Source organism: Oncorhynchus mykiss, chromosome 31, assembly GCF_013265735.2.
Source record: "Oncorhynchus mykiss isolate Arlee chromosome 31, USDA_OmykA_1.1, whole genome shotgun sequence".
Lineage (NCBI taxonomy): Eukaryota > Metazoa > Chordata > Actinopteri > Salmoniformes > Salmonidae > Oncorhynchus > Oncorhynchus mykiss.
In genome coordinates, this window is record NC_050571.1 from 12,555,904 (window position 1) to 12,577,117 (window position 21,214).

General features: G+C 41.4%; 1 protein-coding gene and 1 long non-coding RNA gene across 2 annotated transcripts; both read left to right on the forward strand.

Annotated features, from left to right (window-relative positions):
• The first annotated feature begins 85 nt into the window (after window positions 1-85).
• Window positions 86-21,208, forward strand: LOC110504592. Its single transcript, XR_005041230.1, has 2 exons — window positions 86-2,171; window positions 20,533-21,208. It is a non-coding gene; the product is annotated as an uncharacterized LOC110504592 (long non-coding RNA).
• On the forward strand, window positions 9,280-11,148 carry LOC110504589 (protein FAM243A-like). Its single transcript, XM_021583354.2, has one exon. It carries the CDS (start codon window positions 9,899-9,901, stop codon window positions 10,655-10,657), a length of 759 nt encoding a protein of 252 aa, XP_021439029.1. The 5' UTR covers window positions 9,280-9,898; the 3' UTR covers window positions 10,658-11,148.
• Window positions 21,209-21,214: the final 6 nt, after the last annotated feature.

Here is a 21,214-nt window from a genome sequence, read left to right on the forward strand (position 1 = left end):
AACTGTATTTTAAGACAGTTAAATGCTCTACTAACAAAAAAACTGTTAGAATTGTAAGTATATGCATGTCCCTTAAGGTCCTTGTGTAATTGTAATGTGATATTGTACCCCCTAGCTCGATTGTCTATTGTTTGTAATCTATGTATGCTTGTGTTCCCTCATGTGCTTTATGTATTGATTTGAAATTAATGAAAAAAAAAAAAAAGTCTCTATGTATTCCATAGAGGCTTCCTGTTTATATTAGTTGTTATGTTTGGTGTATGGCATTAATAAGAACGGAATACTTAGTGCTTAACACTGCTCTGTGTTGGGGGAAATTAATGAATATTCATCGGGCTTGGACGATATATCTTTATTTTGATATCATTTTGATACCTTCAAGGCTAGGGTATAGTCCACTTTAAGTGCCTTCTTTCTCAGGTTTATATAGAGAAAGTGGCATGTTGGATTGTTAATTAGGCTGCTTGCTGGTTGATGTCAGACGGCTAATAACAAGTTAGTTGCATGCTGAACCAAAGTTGAAGGATCAAATGAAATGAGACGTTTGAATACACTCCAATACAAATTACACTCTAGTGTGTACCACTAAAACGTGATGGCGCCAATAGGGTTTTAGCATTCATACTCTTTTCCATTCCTATATCGTTCAGTAATGTATCCTTTTTCACTGGCTCAGCCATGTTTTACACAGCGATGCCTCACTTTTTTTCAATCCAATCTTATCAATTCCTATTCAAATTAATCAAAGGTAAAGTAATATTGTAATGTGGATTAATATAATATACATACACGTCCTAATATTTTCTAGTAATTCAATATTTTATATGGCTTTGTTTTTGCTATAATTATTTGAATTGGGAGATTATCATTATACTGTATATCGTTGGCAGAGTGATATAACTAAGTCTATACACAACTTTGTAAAGAATTAACACTTCAAAAGACTGCCGAACCTTTTGATGTAGCCTTGCATGAACATTTTCTATAAAGTTGATTTCTATCAATATGTCGTTTGTGTTAAAATACTCCCAAGTATATGAGGAAAACCTTTGAATTACCACGGTGGCATATGATTGTATACTGGATACTTTCCGAATGTTCTTTAACATAAATAAAACATGAACTGAAAAAGAATATAAAAGTATGTGTGACAAGGCCAAGATGGCGGCTTGACCTTATGCTTTTTATTTATTTTTACCGAGTTCCGCACCAAACTTCAGAAAGATTGTGGAAACAAAACTGGTTTACAGTCATTACTATTTTTATTTGTTCAATATATAAAAAATGTTCCTGTGACTGGAATAATAATTTGATAATTTATTTCGGCATGTTCATGCGAAGTCGTGACAAAAAAAAGAAATGGAAGAAGCTATCAGTTCTATTGCTAATCAACAAGAGAGGAACGTGCTTATAGACTCCCTGCCATAACTACGCTTTCCCTATGGATAATATCATGCTGTTGAAGGTGACGAGTTCCCCTCTTTACCGGTTACTCCGTGCAAACCTCCACCCTGCAAAAAAAAAACATGCACTCTGAGATCGTGGCCACCCTCTCCTTACTCATCAACTCCAGGTCTTACGCAATTGAAGGAAATAGTAGGTGCGAACACCATGGTAATCGAAGGCTTTAAACAGACTGAGTTGAAAAAAGTGTTGAAAAGGTGGAACAGAATTCAATGTATACCACAGACGTCTCACTGATCTGGAGCAATACACAACCAGATGGAACCTGAGACTACGGCGTGCCAGAGGTGGAGAATGAAGGTGTGCGACGAGAGGCTGTCCGCATCTGCCAAGAAGTTATGTCTGCATAGAATAACAAACGTTTGTGATACTATCGACGTTGTGCATCGCCTCGGCAAGAAGCAACAGCAAAACGATTCAAGACCAAGGGGTATCATCATCCTCTTCACTGCCAGATTCTACAGTGATGCTGTCTGGAAAGCTGCTAGGAAGAACGCCTTCCTTCAGAGCCATGGTCTGCGTTTCGCCGAGCATCTCAGCCCGGAGGACATAGAAAGAAAGAAAGAAAGAAAGAAGGAACAAGTTGTGGCCAACGATCAAGAAAGGGTGAAGGGTAAGGTGAAGGCTTCGTCGGAGGACGAGGCTTCATCAACGGTTCGGAAATCAATATTCCTCCCTAGAATCTCACCAGAAGGAACTCACCAGAGGTATTCTAATTTTCCTTGTACTGATTTAACGTTACCAAACAAGCCCCAGGTGACATTTTTTCTGAATACTCAGGTACCTCAATAATTTATTAGCTTGTTATTTTGTATGACCAGACCAGAAGAAGGCCTATTTTTTTTATTTACAAACTCACGAAGATGACGGAACGTTTTTTTATGCATACCGTAAGGGGCATACAGGTCTGCTCTGACTTCACACGGTTCTTGTTCTATTTAGTTATTAATACTTATTTCCAAGTGAAAAAGGTCCTAGGAATGTGTATATGTAAAACATGTTTTATTATTTGTTGTTTAATGATCCGTTTTCATATGCACTTAAAATAGTAGGTATCATTTTATTTTTTAAATTATTGTTTTGTATTTCTCAGAATAGTTCCTGATTACACTAAAGAGGGTTTTTAGTCTCTTACTACAGAGAACCCTTGGTTTGGTCTTGAACATAATTTTCAGTTGAATTAAATTTCAAAAGTCGAATAATAACTAGCTCAGAGTTTATGGTTTAAGCTATTTTCACTTTAAGTTGACTTAAATGGTGCAGATCTCGGTTCCTTATCGCTTACATTCACTGCTTCCACGTTGTTGACTCATCCTACAGTTTTATACTTTTATATTATATTTGTTGTTTTGTCTTTGTCTATAGTTTCCCTTAGTGCTAGGGGGTTACGAAACAATGTGAAGCGCAAGGCCGTCATTTTTATTTGCTAAACAATTTAGAACAGATCTTTGTTCTCACTCAATTTCCCACTGACGTCAACTTCTGGAGGTCACAGTGGGGCAAAGATATTTGGCTCTCCGATGGATCTGAACGCTCCGCTGGTGTCACCACAATGAAAAATACCTTTGGTGGTAATATTCTACACTCGGACTGTGACCCCTTTGGTGGTAATATTCTACACTCGGACTGTGACCCCTTTGGTGGTAATATTCTACACTCTGACTGTGACCCCTTTGGTGGTAATATTCTACACTCGGACTGTGACCCCTTTGGTGGTAATATTCTACACTCGGACTGTGACCCCTTTGGTGGTAATATTCTACACTCGGACTGTGACCCCTTTGGTGGTAATATTCTACACTCTGACTGTGACCCCTTTGGTGGTAATATTCTACACTCGGACTGTGACCCCTTTGGTGGTAATATTCTACACTCTGACTGTGACCCCTTTGGTGGTAATATTCTACACTCGGACTGTGACCCCTTTGGTGGTAATATTCTACACTCGGACTGTGACCCCTTTGGTGGTAATATTCTACACTCTGACTGTGACCCCTTTGGTGGTAATATTCTACACTCGGACTGTGACCCCTTTGGTGGTAATATTCTACACTCGGACTGTGACCCCTTTGGTGGTAATATTCTACACTCTGACTGTGACCCCTTTGGTGGTAATATTCTACACTCGGACTGTGACCCCTTTGGTGGTAATATTCTACACTCTGACTGTGACCCCTTTCGTGGTAATATTCTACACTCGGACTGTGACCCCTTTGGTGGTAATATTCTACACTCGGACTGTGACCCCTTTGGTGGTAATATTCTACACTCTGACTGTGACCCCTTTGGTGGTAATATTCTACACTCGGACTGTGACCCCTTTGGTCACTTTATTTGTCTTGTGATCAGTTACAATGACATTACACTCATTACTGTAAACTTCTATGGGTTCAACACCAAACATGAGAATGATGAGTTACAATGACATTACACTCATTACTGTAAACTTCTACGGGTACAACACCAAACATGAGAATGATGAGTTGCTTGAATCTACAGAGAAACATATACTTCATTGGTTATCTAAATTTCCCAATTCGTTATTATTGATAGGAAGGGACTTTAACATGACTATAGATAATTGAACTGATAGATGGCCCCCAGGTTGTCCAACCAGTCAGAATTAGTCATCAAAAAGAAAGGAGGACCACTCTTCATATAATTGATTAAAATGCCTTTATTAGTATGGCATGTTCAATAGAAACAAAGTTTTTAAAAACAGACGCGTTTCGGCTGCTTGGCCTTCGTCAGGGAGTACAAAAAAAAGGAATACAATGTCCTCTTTTGAACAGCTTTTCCAATTAGCCCTAATTGGAAGAGGGAAATTGATTGGACCTTTGTGCACCTTAGTAGCGCTTCCCTTCTTCCTCTTTCTACCAGTCAGAATTTGGGTTTAATACTTTTTATGGAAAAGTTTGATCTTATATATATGGAGAGAGAGGTTTCCGGCCGACAGATCATTCACTTGGAGTAACAAAACAGGTTCCAGACAGTCCAGAATAGATTTTTACTACTCCCCTCACAGACAATAGGGCCATTTACATTGATATCAAAATATTTACCCCTGATACTAACCTTGGTAGCGCATCCTACTTAAATAGCTCATTATTAAATAATGATATAGTTAAGTTTGAGGTTAAAGATCTGCTTGCACACTTTTGGGAAAGGGCTTGTGAAGAAAAATCTTATTGCAAGAACGGGGAGCTCTTTAAATTTGAGGTGTCCAAATACCTTAGAAAATATGGTAGTAATCTTGCTAAGACCAGAAGAGCTGAGGAGTAAAAGGTGATCATTGAGATAACTTCCCTTTCTCAGAGGTCCCCAGCCGGCCTCTCAGATCATTAAGATAACTTCTCTTTTTTAGAGGTCCCCAGCCGGCCTCTCGGGGAAGGAGAAAATGGAACTGATTGAGTTACAAAATAGACTGGATAATACATGTAGATTAAATAAACTGGATAATAAATATATATATACAGTGCCTTGCGAAAGTATTCGGCCCCCTTGAACTTTGCGACCTTTTGCCACATTTCAGGCTTCAAACATAAAGATATAAAACTGTATTTTTTGTGAAGAATCAACAACAAGTGGGACACAATCATGAAGTGGAACGACATTTATTGGATATTTCAAAGTTTTTTAACAAATCAAAAACTGAAAAATTGGGCGTGCAAAATTATTCAGCCCCTTTACTTTCAGTGCAGCAAACTCTCTCCAGAAGTTCAGTGAGGATCTCTGAATGATCCAATGTTGACCTAAATGACTAATGATGATAAATACAATCCACCTGTGTGTAATCAAGTCTCCGTATAAATGCACCTGCACTGTGATAGTCTCAGAGGTCCGTTAAAAGCGCAGAGAGCATCATGAAGAACAAGGAACACACCAGGCAGGTCCAAGATACTGTTGTGAAGAAGTGTAAAGCCGGATTTGGATACAAAAAGATTTCCCAAGCTTTAAACATCCCAAGGAGCACTGTGCAAGCGATAATATTGAAATGGAAGGAGTATCAGACCACTGCAAATCTACCAAGACCTGGCCGTCCCTCTAAACTTTCAGCTCAAACAAGGAGAAGACTTATCAGAGATGTAGCCAAGAGGCCCATGATCACTCTGGATGAACTGCAGAGATCTACAGCTGAGGTGGGAGACTCTGTCCATAGGACAACAATCAGTTGTATATTGCACAAATCTGGCCTTTATGGAAGAGTGGCAAGAAGAAAGCCATTTCTTAAAGATATCCATAAAAAGTGTTATTTAAAGTTTGCCACAAGCCACCTGGGAGACACACCAAACATGTGGAAGAAGGTGCTCTGGTCAGATGAAACCAAAATTGAACTTTTTGGCAACAATGCAAAACGTTATGTTTGGCGTAAAAGCAACACAGCTGAACACACCATCCCCACTGTCAAACATGGTGGTGGCAGCATCATGGTTTGGGCCTGCTTTTCTTCAGCAGGGACAGGGAAGATGGTTAAAATTGATGGGAAGATGGATGGAGCCAAATACAGGACCATTCTGGAAGAAAACCTGATGGAGTCTGCAAAAGACCTGAGACTGGGACGGAGATTGGTCTTCCAACAAGACAATGATCCAAAACATAAAGCAAAATCTACAATGGAATGGTTCAACAATAAACATATCCAGGTGTTAGAATGGTCAAGTCAAAGTCCAGACCTGAATCCAATCGAGAATCTGTGGAAAGAACTGAAAACTGCTGTTCACAAATGCTCTCCATCCAACCTCACTGAGCTCGAGCTGTTTTGCAAGGAGGAATGGGAAAAAAATTCAGTCTCTCGATGTGCAAAACTGATAGAGACATACCCCAAGCGACTTACAGCTGTAATCGCAGCAAAAGGTGGCGCTACAAAGTATTAACTTAAAGGGGCTGAAAAATTTTGCACTCCCAATTTTTCAGTTTTTGATTTGTTAAAAAAGTTTGAAATATCCAATAAATGTCGTTCCACTTCATGATTGTGTCCCACTTGTTGTTGATTCTTCACAAAAAAATACAGTTTTATATCTATGTTTGAAGCCTGAAATGTGGCAAAAGGTCGCAAAGTTCAAGGGGGCCGAATACTTTCGCAAGGCACTGTATATATATATATATATATATAGAGAGAGAGATAGATTAAATAAACTGGATAATATATATAGATTAAATAAACTGGATAATATATTAATTAAAGTTCAAACCCCCGAGCTGACAAGGTACAAATCTGTCGTTCTGCCCCTGAACAGGCAGTTAACCCACTCTTCCTAGGCCGTCATTGAAAATAAGAATTTGTTCTTAACTGACTTGCCTAGTTAAATAAAGGTAAAGTAAAATAAAAAAAATGACTTATGTTTGGAAGAAAAAGGGGGAGGCTTGCAAGCCGAAGAACAACTGTGAAGTACGGGGCTGGCAGCATCATGGGGCTGCTTTACTGCAGGAGAGACTGGTGCACTTCACAAAATAGATGGCTTCATGAGGATGGAAAATGATGTTGCTTCAATATATCCAATATATCCACATCTCAAGACATCAGTTAAAGCTTGGTCGCAAATGGGTCTTCCCAAGCATACTTCCAAAATTGTGGCAAAATGGCTTAAGGACTACAAAGTCAAGGTATTGGAGTGACCATCACAAAGCCCTGACCTCAATCCTATAGAACATTTGTGGGCAGAACTGAAAAAGCATGTGCGAGCAAGGAGGCTTACAAACCTGACTCAGTTACATCAGCTCTGTCAGGAGGAATGGGCCAAAATTCACCCAACGTATTGTGGGAAGCTTGTGGAAGGCTACCCAAAAGTTTTGACCCAAGTTAAACAATTTAAAGGCACTGCTACAAAAAACGAATTGCGTGTATGTGAACTTCTGACCCACTGGGACTGTAATTGGTCCATTGAACAACAGAGCGATACAAACCTTGTATTCATGTAAAGGATCTGTGGCAAGACATCAGTAGATTTATATTTGTACACATTTATGAAGATTTTACACTATTATGTTGAGCTGCATGGCTTGGATTCTTTACCTACGATAGAAATAAGTTGAAACAATTTTATTTCATTTCATTCTTTTGGCCAAATTTCATATTCACAAATGTAAATTTAAAAAAGAAAACACATTTTCTTACCCTACAAAAAGAAATGGAACTATATTTTTAAGACAAATACTCTACTAACAAAAAATCTGTTACACTTATAATTTTATGTTTGTCCCTTATGGTCCATGTGTAATGTGATATTGTACCCCCTAGCCCAATTGTCCTTTGTATATTAATTATATATACTTGTGTTCCTCATGTACTTTTTGTATTGATTTGTTATTAATAATAAAAAATAAAAAAATAGGTATGTGTGTGTGTGTGGGGGGGGGGGGTTATGTTGGGAGTATTTGCCCTGTCATTGGCTAGAATAGTCCCACCTGATCTCGCCTCACTTCCTTCTTTGAGGACATGTATTTCCATTGTTAAAGCGGTCACTCAACCATTTTGTCAATCTAATAGATCATCTTTGGCCATACATTAACTTTTAACCGGTCGCGGCTGCTTTATCTTTTTCTTCATCCTGTCAAAAATAGTTTTTTCTATGCTCAAACCAGTTATCCATATTTTATGTCTCCCAAGGCTACACACACAGAACCAAGAGAGAGATTTTATCAACCCTGACCAAAACAGAAGTAATGTGGGAAGGATATGGACATTTCTGTGGTTTTAAAGGGGAAATGGCACAGATCCTTCTTTCCAAAACCACCCCGGACTTTCTGTGACATTCACATGTTAGGCCTATGTGACATCCGAAATGTGATATTGTCATTTAATTCCATATTTGGAGTTGTTCATTAATCTAAACATCGTCTTAACTCTAAATGTATTTCTATGACCGATTCATTGAACTCAAATAGCCTATAATAATATATTACATTTTTATAGTGCTTTTCATAGACTAAAAGCATTTCAAGAGCAAAAAACAAACAAGCAGTATACTGTATCAGGTCAACCAATAGAGGCCAAGTCTTTGAATGCTGCATCCTCTGCAGATGGAGAGGGTCAGTTCAGGGCTTGAGCGGAGAGAGCTGGTCAGAGGATGGTAGATGATATTGATGGAGTCTTCCGATGATCTTGTAGAGGGCAAGTCTGGGAACCAGCCTGACTCTTACAGCCACCCTCTTCCACTCTGTGTAACACCACTTGGGTGATGTGTCAGCAGCTCTGGGTGCCAGAGAGCTCACCACACAAGGATCAGAATAGTAGCCAGTCGTCCTCACTATGAGCCCTCTGTCTAAGCTCTGTCTCCCAGTCTCCTCACTCTTTAGGCAATTCCTCAAATGATGTTAGCAGAAGATCAGAAATTGGCAGCTAGGTGAAACAAAAAAAGATGGTACTCTGTCCAGATGCATTTTTTCAAAAAGAGACATTAGCCAAAGAGTGTTAACCTATCAGTCAATCTGCAAATACTTGTCTCAAAAATACCAGATATAAAACTCAAATGTTATCTAAAAACTAAAGCGCTGATTATAAATCAACAATTAAAATCACCTCAAAATAATTAATTATGTACACATTTACAGCTCTGTGCTCAGGCTGCAACCTGGTCTCAGAGCATTTGATATCATCCTGTACGTAAATCTGCAATACTCAATTTAATATGACACTGTATGTTACGTTTAATATGGTATATATTCATTTTGTAATATCCATCACTCATTTCATATGATATGTTACAAATTACAATTGCTATTATATGTTATGAATTTGCTAAATACACAATATGTTATGAATTTTCAAAACGTTTGATATGTTACGAATTCTAGCTAGGCTAGAGGTTAGTGTTAAGTTTAGGAGTTATGATAAAGGGTTAAGGTTAAGGTCATGGGAAGGGTTAGCTAAAAGGGTTAAGGTTAGGGGAAGGGTTAGCTAACATGTAAGTAGTTGCAAAGTAGCAAAAAAGTAGTATGTTTTTAATGAGCTAAAACGCTGAAATTGTCCATGATGACATTCAAACTCACAAACTTTGAGTTGCTAGACGTTACCATTACGCCCACCATTACGCCTTAAGAAACAATCTGTCTAATGCAACCATACCAAACATAACATATGATAATACTTTTAGTGTCCCGGATTTACGTATACTATGTTGCATCTCGTCTATGAGACCAGGCTGAGGCTGTTACTAGGGTGCCATGACAACTATAGAACTCATATGATTTTACATAGGCCTGAACTATGGAAATACATGGAACCTTGAATCATGATTATTTAATCTTCTGATTTAATCAAGCCTATTGTTTTCCTGTTCTATTTTGGAAAGAAGTTTAGGTGACAAGCTGATGGGACTATGGGCTATAGGTAACAAGCTCTGCTCGAATGACGGCTATATTATGACGCACCTTAGAACTTGTAAATGTGCGCCAGAAGTGTACTCTGTCCTAGACCTATCCAAAAGGCCCGAGGATGCGCCTCAAGCTGCGGAACCTTCTACAGTTCATGTGGAACAGGAGGTCCAACAGCGGGCCCCAATGTGTGCCATACATCCGCGACATCAGACAGCTGCAGAGCGAGGGGTTCTACCGAGTTTATCTCGGTGAAACCGAGTTTCCAGAGGGTCTGATCACTGGTGACATCTCCGCGGCAACGGACGCCACTAGCAGCAGACACAGCTGGAGCGTCATCCACGCGGGAGGTCAGAGAGGATGGGTTCCATGGAATTACAAACTACTGTTCCACTGTAACGGTGTCTCCTCACTGCAGCCTTCATGGGAAATATTTGAAGAGTTGTGTGGCAGTTTAAGGGAGAACTACGGGAAATGTGCAATAGTGGTGAACAATCATAGCTGGAGGTCACCAAGGAAAGTTGACGATTGTAACTTCGCGGGGTACGTTCATCACCTGCCCGAGGCCCCGGTGGATCTCATACCTATGAGCTGCTGCCCGACGTTGGCGCGCGCGTACGGACACGAGCTTATTCAAATCCCGTTCCAGTGCGCGCACCTGTGCCCGCTGAACAGCGCTTGGTCCACGGTGAAGTGGTTTGCGACCAACCACCATGGGAAGTATTCGGAGGCCATTTACGACCGTGACACTCTACATAAATACGTCTATTGGAATGAGCTGATGGAGGGAGCTCTGAAGAAGATGACCAAGAGGAAATGGGAGGATGCATTGTCTCGAGTGAGGAAGAATGAAAATCATTACATAAATGACAAGCAGTGACAACGGGTTCATTCAGACTATATAAAAGAGATGCACATGACATTGGCTAAGGGACTTATTTTTGTTTGTTGGTAAAAGTATAGTTTCCATGTATTGTGAGGTTAGTGCTGTGGTCTCTGCCAAAAGGTCTGAACCTTTATGGCACAGGATAATGTGCTCACCCCATACTGCAATGTTATTGATTCAAGCAAGGTTCCTGCTCCTTCTCAATCACAACTGTACATTATAAAATGCTATGAATCATTAAGATTCACAAGCAAAATAGAATTAAATAAAACTTGTTACAGATTATCAATGTATTTAGAATCAAAGGAATGCAATGAATTTACAACCAAATCACATGTTCAGACAGTAAAACATGTTTTAAATAGGCCTGGATATTAACATACACTACTGGTTACATTTTTACAACACCTACTCATTCAAGGGTTTTCTTTAAAAAAAAACGATTTTATACATTGTAGAATAATAGTGAAGACATCAAAACTATGAAATAACACATATGTTATCACCCTTTACCTTGATGACAGCTTTGCACACTCTAGGCATTCTCTCAGTCAGCTTCATGAGGTAGTCACCTGGAATGCATTTCAATTAACAGGTGTACCTTGCTGAAAGTTAATTTGTGGAATTTCTTTCCTTAATGCATTTGAGCCAATCAGTTGTGTTGTAACAAGGTAGTGGGGTATACAGTAGATAGCCCTATTTGGTAAAAGACCAAGTCCATATTATGGCAAGAACAGCTCAAATAAGGAACAACAGTCCATCATTACTTTAAGACATGAAGGTCAGTCAATACGGAACATATCAAGAACTTTGAAAGTTTCTTCAAATGCAGTAGCAAAAACCATCAAGTGCTATGATGAAACTGTCTCTCATGAGGACCGCCACAGGAATGGAAGACCCAGAGTTACCTCTGCTGCAGAGGATACGTTCATTAGTTACCAGCCTCAGAAATGGCAGCCCAAATAAATGCTTCAGAGTTCAAGTAACAGACATCTCAACATCATCTGTTCAGAGGAGACTGTGAATCAAGCTGTCATGGTCGAATTGCTGCAAAGAAACCACTACTAACTACCAATAAGAAGAGACTTGCTTGGACCAAGAAACACAAGTAATGGACATTAGACCGGTGGAAATTTGTCCTTTGGTCTGGAGTCCAAATTAGGTATTTTTGGTTCCAACTGCCGTGTCTTTATGAGACGCGGTGTTGGTGAAAGGATGATCTCTGCATGTATATTTCCCACCGTAAAGCATAGAGATTGTGGTGTTATGGTATGGGGGTGCTTTGCTGGTGACATTGTCTGTGATTTAGAATTCAAGGCGCACTTAACCAGCATGGCTACCACAACATTCTACAGCGATACACCATGCAATCTGGTTTTGGCTTAGTGGGACTATCATTTGAACACTTGTTTTGGTTACTACATGAGTCCATATGTTATTTCATCATTGATGTCTTCACTATTATTCTATAATGAAGAAAATAGTAAAAAATAAATAAAAACCCTTGAATGAGTAGGTGTTCTAAAACTTTTGACCGGTAGTGTATGTAGACGAGGTGATTCATTTAATCAAGGTTTTTTTAAGACACCAACTTATTACATCTTTAAAAAATAATCATGTTTAAGCTGCATTTCTAGAACAGTTTCAAATGTCATACAACATAGGTTGCTCTGGTAAGTAGCTGTAGGACATTATCATGGTCAGTCAAATACCTCCAGTCCAGTCAGAATGGCTCTTTCCTCCAACAAAAATGCTGCCATACAGTGTATCTCAATAATCTACAGTACCCTCATCCCCACAGTACCCTCATCCCCTCACATCCACAGTACCCTCATCCCCTCACATCCACAGTACCCTCATCCCCTCACATCCAAACTATCTTCATTTACACTGATCTGTAACTGGACTGGTTGAAAATCAACACCCCCCAGACTGGAATAGAGGATTGGTCAAAGCAACATGGCAAAGTTTATCCTGTTTTCTCAAATCAGTGCAGATGGAAAGGATGGAGAGATGAGAGGAAGCCCATTTAGACCAATGTCGACTGGATCTCTTTGCTGCTTCAGTGTGTGGTCAGGTGGATCAGACGTTTCCTCCTACGATCCTCCTCAGCAGTGTGGCCACACCTCCTTTAGAGATCTGTAATGGCGTCTTCTCCTCCTTGTTCTCTATGTACAGTGGGGCAAAATTAGTATTTAGTCAGCCACCAATTGTAAAAGTTCTCCCACTTAAAAAGATGAGAGAGGCCTGTAATTTTCATCATAGGTACACTTCAACTATGACAGACAAAATGAAAAAAAAACATTTTTTTTATGAATTTCTTTGCAAATTCTGGTGGAAAATCCCACCTTTGGGATGCATTGAACGCTCCTAGAAGTTTCCACTTCACAATAACAGCACTTTCAGTTGACGGGAGCAGCTCTAGCAGGGCAGACATTTGACAAACTGACTTGTTGGAAAGGTGGCATCCTATGAAGGTGTCACGTTGAAAGTCACTGAGCTCTTCAGTTAGGCAATTAACGTTATATTTCCAATTTTTGTCTTTGGAGATCGCATGATAGTGTGCTCGATTTTATACACCTGTCAGCAACAGGTGAGGCTTAAATAGCCATATCCACTCATTTGAAGGCGTGTCCACATACGTTTGTATACAGTGCCTTGCGAAAGTATTCGGCCCCCTTGAACTTTGCGACCTTTTGCCACATTTCAGGCTTCAAACATAAAGATATAAAACTGTATTTTTTTGTGAAGAATCAACAACAAGTGGGACACAATCATGAAGTGGAACGACATTTTATTGGATATTTCAAACATTTTTAACAAATCAAAAACTGAACAATTGGGCGTGCAAAATTATTCAGCCCCTTTACTTTCAGTGCAGCAAACTCTCTCCAGAAGTTCAGTGAGGATCTCTGAATGATCCAATGTTGACCTAAATGACTAATGATGATAAATACAATCCACCTGTGTGTAATCAAGTCTCCGTATAAATGCACCTGCACTGTGATAGTCTCAGAGGTCCGTTAAAAGCGCAGAGAGCATCATGAAGAACAATGAACACACCAGGCAGGTCCGAGATACTGTTGTGAAGAAGTTTAAAGCCGGATTTGGATACAAAAATATTTCCCAAGCTTTAAACATCCCAAGGAGCACTGTGCAAGCAATAATATTGAAATGGAAGGAGTATCAGACCACTGCAAATCTACCGAGACCTGGCCGTCCCTCTAAACTTTCAGCTCATACAAGGAGAAGACTGATCAGAGATGCAGCCAAGAGGCCCATGATCACTCTGGATGAACTGCAGAGATCTACAGCTGAGGTGGAAGACTCTGTCCATAGGACAACAATCAGTTGTATATTGCACAAATCTGGCCTTTATGGAAGAGTGGCAAGAAGAAAGCCATTTCTTAAAGATATCCATAAAAAGTGTTGTTTAAAGTTTGCCACAAGCCACCTGGGAGACACACCAAACATGTGGAAGAAGGTGCTCTGGTCAGATGAAACCAAAATTGAACTTTTTGGCAACAATGCAAAACGTTATGTTTGGCGTAAAAGCAACACAGCTGAACACACCATCCCCACTGTCAAACATGGTGGTGGCAGCATCATGGTTTGGGCCTGCTTTTCTTCAGCAGGGACAGGGAAGATGGTTAAAATTGATGGGAAGATGGATGGAGCCAAATACAGGACCATTCTGGAAGAAACCCTGATGGAGTCTGCAAAAGACCTGAGACTGGGAGGGAGATTTGTCTTCCAACAAGACAATGATCCAAAACATAAAGCAAAATCTACAATGGAATGGTTCAAAAATAAACATATTCAGGTGCTAGAATGGCCAAGTCAAAGTTCAGACCTGAATCCAATCGAGAATCTGTGGAAAGAACTGAAAACTGCTGTTCACAAATGCTCTCCATCCAACCTCACTGAGCTCGAGCTGTTTTGCAAGGAATGGGAAAAAAATTCAGTCTCTCGATGTGCAAAACTGATAGAGACATACGCCAAGCGACTTACAGCTGTAATCGCAGCAAAAGGTGGTGCTACAAAGTATTAACTTAAGGGGGCTGAATAATTTTGCACAGCCAATTTTTCAGTTTTTGATTTGTTAAAAAAGTTTGAAATATCCAATAAATGTCGTTCCACTTCATGATTGTGTCCCACTTGTTGTTGATTCTTCACAAAAAAATACAGTTTTATATCTTTATGTTTGAAGCCTGAAATGTGGCAAAAGGTCGCAAAGTTCAAGGGGGCCGAATACTTTCGCAAGGCACTGTATATAGTGTAGCAGCTAACTGACTGCTGCCTGAAACAGCGAGCTAACGTTAGCTGGTTATTCATTTCAAGTGAAGATCATTTATCCGTTAAAATGCATGTCTTTAATTTGTCAAATTCCCCAGTGAAGGCTAAATTACAGACTTCCACATTTGAAACAGTCTGCTCCATTACGAACGATAGCTAGCTCAACTCACTATGCGGCAAATTGAACTGAAATAAACAGCAACATGCCTCAGGAAGTTACCTAGGTTCTATTTCCGGGTTAAATGGAGGTTAAATGGAGGTTTCATAATAAACGCCTCCAGCAGAATGGTGGGAATTTTGCTCCACGATTGGTGGAGGGACCGGAAAAGCTGCGCTTTGGAAAGTGTTTTAAAAAATGATGGGAATGACTGGAATTCCAGTGTTGGTGGAAGGAAACGTCACAGTTGTATCAAGTAAAGAAAAAGCAAGTGTCCTAGGTGGTGCGTTTGAAGCTGTTCATAGATGTGAGCACCTGGGTGATGAGAGTAAGAGGAGACGTGGGGAGAAGTTAAACGAGCATGGATATGTTTCAAAGAGAAAGGGGGAGTCAGGAGATGCTATGGATGCAAAGTTCTCTATGTTTGAGATGACAAGGGTGTTGGAGGGCTGCAGGTGGACTGCTCCTGGAGAAGATAGGGTGTTATGTGATGTTTAAGCATGCCATGGACAGTATGTTGGAAGCATTATTAGGGTTGTATAATAAGGGTGTGGAAGACTGGGTTGATACCTGCTGGGTGGAAACATGCGGTGGTGTTGCCGTTTGTAAAACCAGGTAAAGATCCCTTGGGGCTGTCGGTTATAAGGCCTATTGCACTGACGTCCAACATGTTAATTGATGGAAAAGTTGATAGTGAGTAGGATGATGTATCTCTTGGAAGTCAGGGGCTTGATGAGCGTAGCACAGAGTGGGTTCAGGAGAGGGTGGTCTGCCATGGATGCCCTGGTGACAGTTAGTACAGAGATAGCCAAGGGCCTGACAATTAAAAGAGGATGACTATTGTGTATTTTGACATGTGGAAGAAAGGGTTGTTGATCAAGTTGAGTGCATTGTGCTTTGGGGGACGTCTTTGTAACTGGATCATGGACTTCCTGTTCGATCGAGTCATGCGGGTGGGTTCAGAATTGTCAATGAGGTTTGAAGTGGACAATGGTACTCTTCAGGGAAGTGTGGTTTGTTTGGTGTTGTTCACCCTGATGATAGATTACATATTTAAGGAGGTGGGACAGGGAGTGGGTGTGGCCTTGGGAATGTGAAATATGTGATGAGGAAGATGCAAGAAGCTGTGGGAGTTGTGGAAGATTGGTCTTTAACGTGGGGGTTTAGCATGTCTGTGGCCAAGTCCTGCTTTATGGTGTATTCTAGGAGGAAGGTTAAAGATGTTAGGCTACACATGTGGTCAGGACATGCACTACCGGTCAAAAGTTTGGACACACCTACTCATTCAAGGGTTTTTCTTTATTTATACTATTTTCTACATTGTAGAATAATAGTGAAGACATGAAAACTATGAAATAACACATGGAATCATGAGGTAACCAAACAAGTGTTAAACAAATCAAAATATATTTTATATTTATAGCCACCCTTTATATAGCCACCCTTTGCTGTCATCAAGCTGTCATCAAGGCAAAGGGTGGCTATATTTGGATTAGTTTAACATTTTTATTGTTTACTACATTATTCCATATGTGTTATTTCATAATTATGATATCTTCACCATTATTCTACAATGTAGAAGCTAGTAAAAATCAAGAAAACCCTTGAATGAGTAGGTGTTGTAAAACTTTTGACCGGTAGTGTAGGTAGGGTGTGTTGGTAGTTTAAGTATTTAAATATGTGGTTTGATGAGAAGCTTACATGGAGGAGACATGTTGAGCATATTGAAATGACGTTTTGGAAGGTGTTGAACCTCACCTTTTTAGATCATTAGAGAAATCGGGGGTGGATAGTTTCGCGCGAATGCTACCATCAATCCACAGTTTCTGGTTGGGGAATGTTTTAATAGTTGCTGTGGGTATGACATCGCCGATGCACTTGCTAATGAACTTGCTCAGCGAATCAGCATATTCGTCAATGTTGGTGTTTGACGCAGTGCGGAACATATCCCAATCCACGTGATTGAAGCAATCTTGAAGCGTGGAATCAGATTGGTCGGACCAGCGTTGAACAGGCCTGAGAGCGGGAGCTTCCTGTTTTAGTTTCTGTCTATAGGCTGGAAGCAACTAAATGGAGTCGTGGTCAGCTTTTCCGAAAGGAGGGCGGGGGAGGGCCTTATATGCATTGCGGAAGTTAGAATACAAATTATCCAGGGTTTTACCAGCCCTGGTAGCACAATCGATATGCTGATAGAATTTAGGGAGTCTTGTTTTCAGATTAGCCTTGTTAAAATCCCCAGCTACAATGAATGCAGCCTCAGGATATGTGGTTTCCAGTTTACATAGAGTCAAATAAAGTTAGCAAGGAACGTTAGTCTCTGATGTCTCTCTGGAATGCTACCCTTGCTCGGATTTCATCAACCTTGTTGTCAAGAGACTGGACATTGATGAGTAGTATGCTCGGGAGCAGTGCGCGATGTGCCCATCTCCGGAGCCTGACCAGAAGACCGCTTCGTCTGCCCCTTTTACAGCGTCGTTGTTTTGGTTCGCCTGCTGGGTTCCGATCCACTGTCCTGGGTGGTGGGCAAAACACAGGATCCGCTTCGGGAAAGTCGTATTCCTGGTCGTAATGATGGTGAGTTGACGTTGCTCTTATATCCAAGCAACACTCTCCTCAACAACGCCGGATTCCTGCCGTAATCCCTGGACCACTACTTCTGATCTTCACAGCTAGCTTGCACCCAGTACCGAAGCTATCACTGAGGCCCACCTCCCGGCCTACTCAGCTGTTCACCCGAACCCCACTCCTACACGGCTAGAGCCCAATACTCCACCGGATCCTTGCTGTGAACTCTGGACCTTGGCTAACACCACTGCCACGAAGCTAGCACCAGTTACCCGTGAGCCAGGCACATCTCCCTGCTAGCAAACTAAATTCTACAATACCTCTTTCGCCATCTGGCTTGGATTCTCTGTCGACACGGCCCCCCCGCCACACCACCACGACTGGTCTGCCGACGAATACTCCATCCGCTGTGCCTTCAACCGGCCTCCGTCTGAGCAGACCCCCCTACCACCCCCGGGCTACTAACTTTAAACGCTGTGTCGGCCGCGTGCTAGCGTAGTGGCGGCTTCCCTGTTCCATCTACTGCTGCCTACTGGACACTATGATCACTTGGCTACATAGCTGATGCCTGCTGGACTGTCCATTAATCACGGTTCTCCATTCTGTTTATTTATGTTTTATCTGTCGGCCCCAGCCGCACTCAGGCTCTGTGTGTAGTTAATCCGACCCTCTCTGCCTAGTCATCGCCATTTTACCTGCTGTTGTTGTTTTAGCTGACTAGCTGTTGTTGTTTTAGCAAGCTCTCCCAATAAAGACCTGCAATTACTTTATGCCTTGCTGTATTTCTCTCTCAAATATCAATATGCCTTGTATACTGTTGTTCAGGTTAGTTATCATTGTTTTAGTTTACAATGGAGCCCCTAGTTCCACACCTCTGATACCTCCTTTGTCCCACCTCCCACACATGCGGTGACCTCACCCATTATAACCAGCATGTCCAGAGATACAACCTCTCTTATCATCACCCAGTGCCTGGGCTTACCTCCTTACCTCTGTGCAATACGGTTTCCGAGCCGGTCACGGGTGCACCTCAGCCACGCTCAAGGTACTAAACGATATCATAACCGCCATCGATAAAAGACAGTACTGTGCAGCCGTCTTCATCGACCTGGCCAAGGCTTTCGACTCTGTCAATCACTATATTCTTATCGGCAGACTCCGTAGCCTCGGTTCACCAACTACTTTGCAGACAGAGTTCAGTGTGTCTAATTGGAGGGCATGTTGTCCGGTCCTCTGGCAGTCTCTATGGGGGTACCACAGGGTTCAATTCTCGGGCCGACTCTTTTCTCTGTATATATCAATGATGTTGCTCTTGCTGCGGGCGATTCCCTGATCCACCTCTACGCAGACGACACCATTCTGCATACTTCTGGCCCTTCCTTGGACACTGTGCTATCTAACCTCCAAACAAGCTTCAATGCCATACAACACTCCTTCCGTGGCCTCCAACTGCTCTTAAACGCTAGTAAAACCAAATGCATGCTTTTCAACCATTCGCTGCCTGCACCCGCACGCCCGACTAGCATCACCACCCTGGATGGTTCCGACCTAGAATATGTGGACATCTATAAGTACCTAGTTGTCTGGCTAGACTGCAAACTCTCCTTCCATATCAAACATCTCCAATCCAAAATCAAATCTAGAGTCTGCTTTCTATTTCGCAACAAAGCCTCCTTCACTCATGCCGCAAACTTACCCTAGTAAAACTGACTATCCTACCGATCCTCGACTTCGGCGATGTCATCTACAAAATAGCTTCCAATACTCTACTCAGCAAACTGGATGCAGTTTATCACAGTGCCATCCGTTTTGTTACTAAAGCACCTTATACCACCCACCACTGCGACCTAGTCGGCTGGCCCTCGCCAGACCCCCTGGCCCTCGCTACATGTTCGTCGCCAGACCCACTGGCTCCAGGTCATCTACAAGTCTATGCTAGGTATAGCTCAGCCTTATCTCAGTTCACTGGTCACGATGGCAACACCCACCCGTAGCACGCGCTCCAGCAGGTGTATCTCACTGATCATCCCTAAAGCCAAAACCTCATTTGGCCGCCTTTCCTTCCAGTTCTCTGCTGCCTGCGACTGGAACGAATTGCAAAAATATCTGATGTTGGAGACTTTTATTTCCCTCACCAACTTTAAACATCTGCTATCTGAGCAGCTAACCGGTTGCTGCAGCTGTACATAGTCCATCGGTATATAGCCCACACAATTTACCTACCTCATCCCCATACTGTTTTTATTTTATTTACTTTTCTGCTCTTTTGCACACCCGTATCTCTACCTGCACATGTTCATCTGATCATTTATCACTCCAGTGTTAATCTGCTAAATTGTAATTATTCACTCCTATGGGCTATTTATCGCCTACCTCCTCATGCCTTTTGCACACAATGTATATAGATTTTTTTTCTACTATGTTATTGACTTGTTAATTGTTTACTCCATGTGTAACTCTGTTGTTGTTGTCTGTTCACACTGCTATGCTTTATCTTGGCCAGGTCGCAGTTGCAAATGAGAACTTGTTCTCAACTAGCCTACCTGGTTAAATAAAGGTGAAATAAAAATATCCAGTAGTTCCTGTATGTAATAAAACCTAAGATTACCTGGGGTACCAATGTAATAAATGACACATAAAAAAACAAAATACTGCATAGTGTCCTAGGAACGGGAAGCGAGGCGGCCTTCTCTGTCAGCGCCGGAACTTATATGAACATGTTTTATGGTAGAAATGTGTACCCATATTAAGTATAAATAATCACACAATAGAGAAACAGAATGTGATCTTGCATGATCAGGATGGTGAAACGAGGCCAACACCACTTTCCCCTCCTTATGTTTCCATACAGAACAGCCAACCCAGGGCCAGACCACGCTGTTGATGGTGAAAGCAGGACAGGTGAAGTTTGACGGACAGAAGCAGCGTTACTTCAATCAGAACTTCCTCCTCACAGCCCAGGCTTCTCCCACCAGTGACCAGCCTGTCTGGAAGATCGCCAGTGACTGTTTCTGCATCCAGGACTGGAGTAGCTGAGGGCTACTTTTATCTGCTTTCAGGGTCGTATTCATTAGGGCACACAATGGCAACGGGATACGAAACAAGCGTTTTATTTTACCAACAAGCAAGTTTGTTAAGAACAAATTCTTATTTACAAGGACAGCCTACACCGGCCAAACCCGGACGACGCTGGGCCAATTGTGCGCTGCCCTGTGGGACTCCCAATCACGGCCGGTTGTGATACAGCCTGGATTCGAATCAGGGTGTTTGTAGTGACTCCTCTAGCACTGAGATGCAGTGCCTTAGACTGCTGCGCCACTTTGGAGCCCAATAATAACACAATAGACAAGTTGGACAAGTTTCAGTCTGTTTGGTACCTAATGAGTACAACCCTGCTGTTTGGTCTTTTTTTATACCACTATCTACCAGTCTTATAATAGTTGGTAAATATGCCCTTTCTTTTAAGTTACACTGTGTATGTTAATGAAGGTACTGTGTACCTAAAGCCTTTTGTAATAAAATAAACACAACAA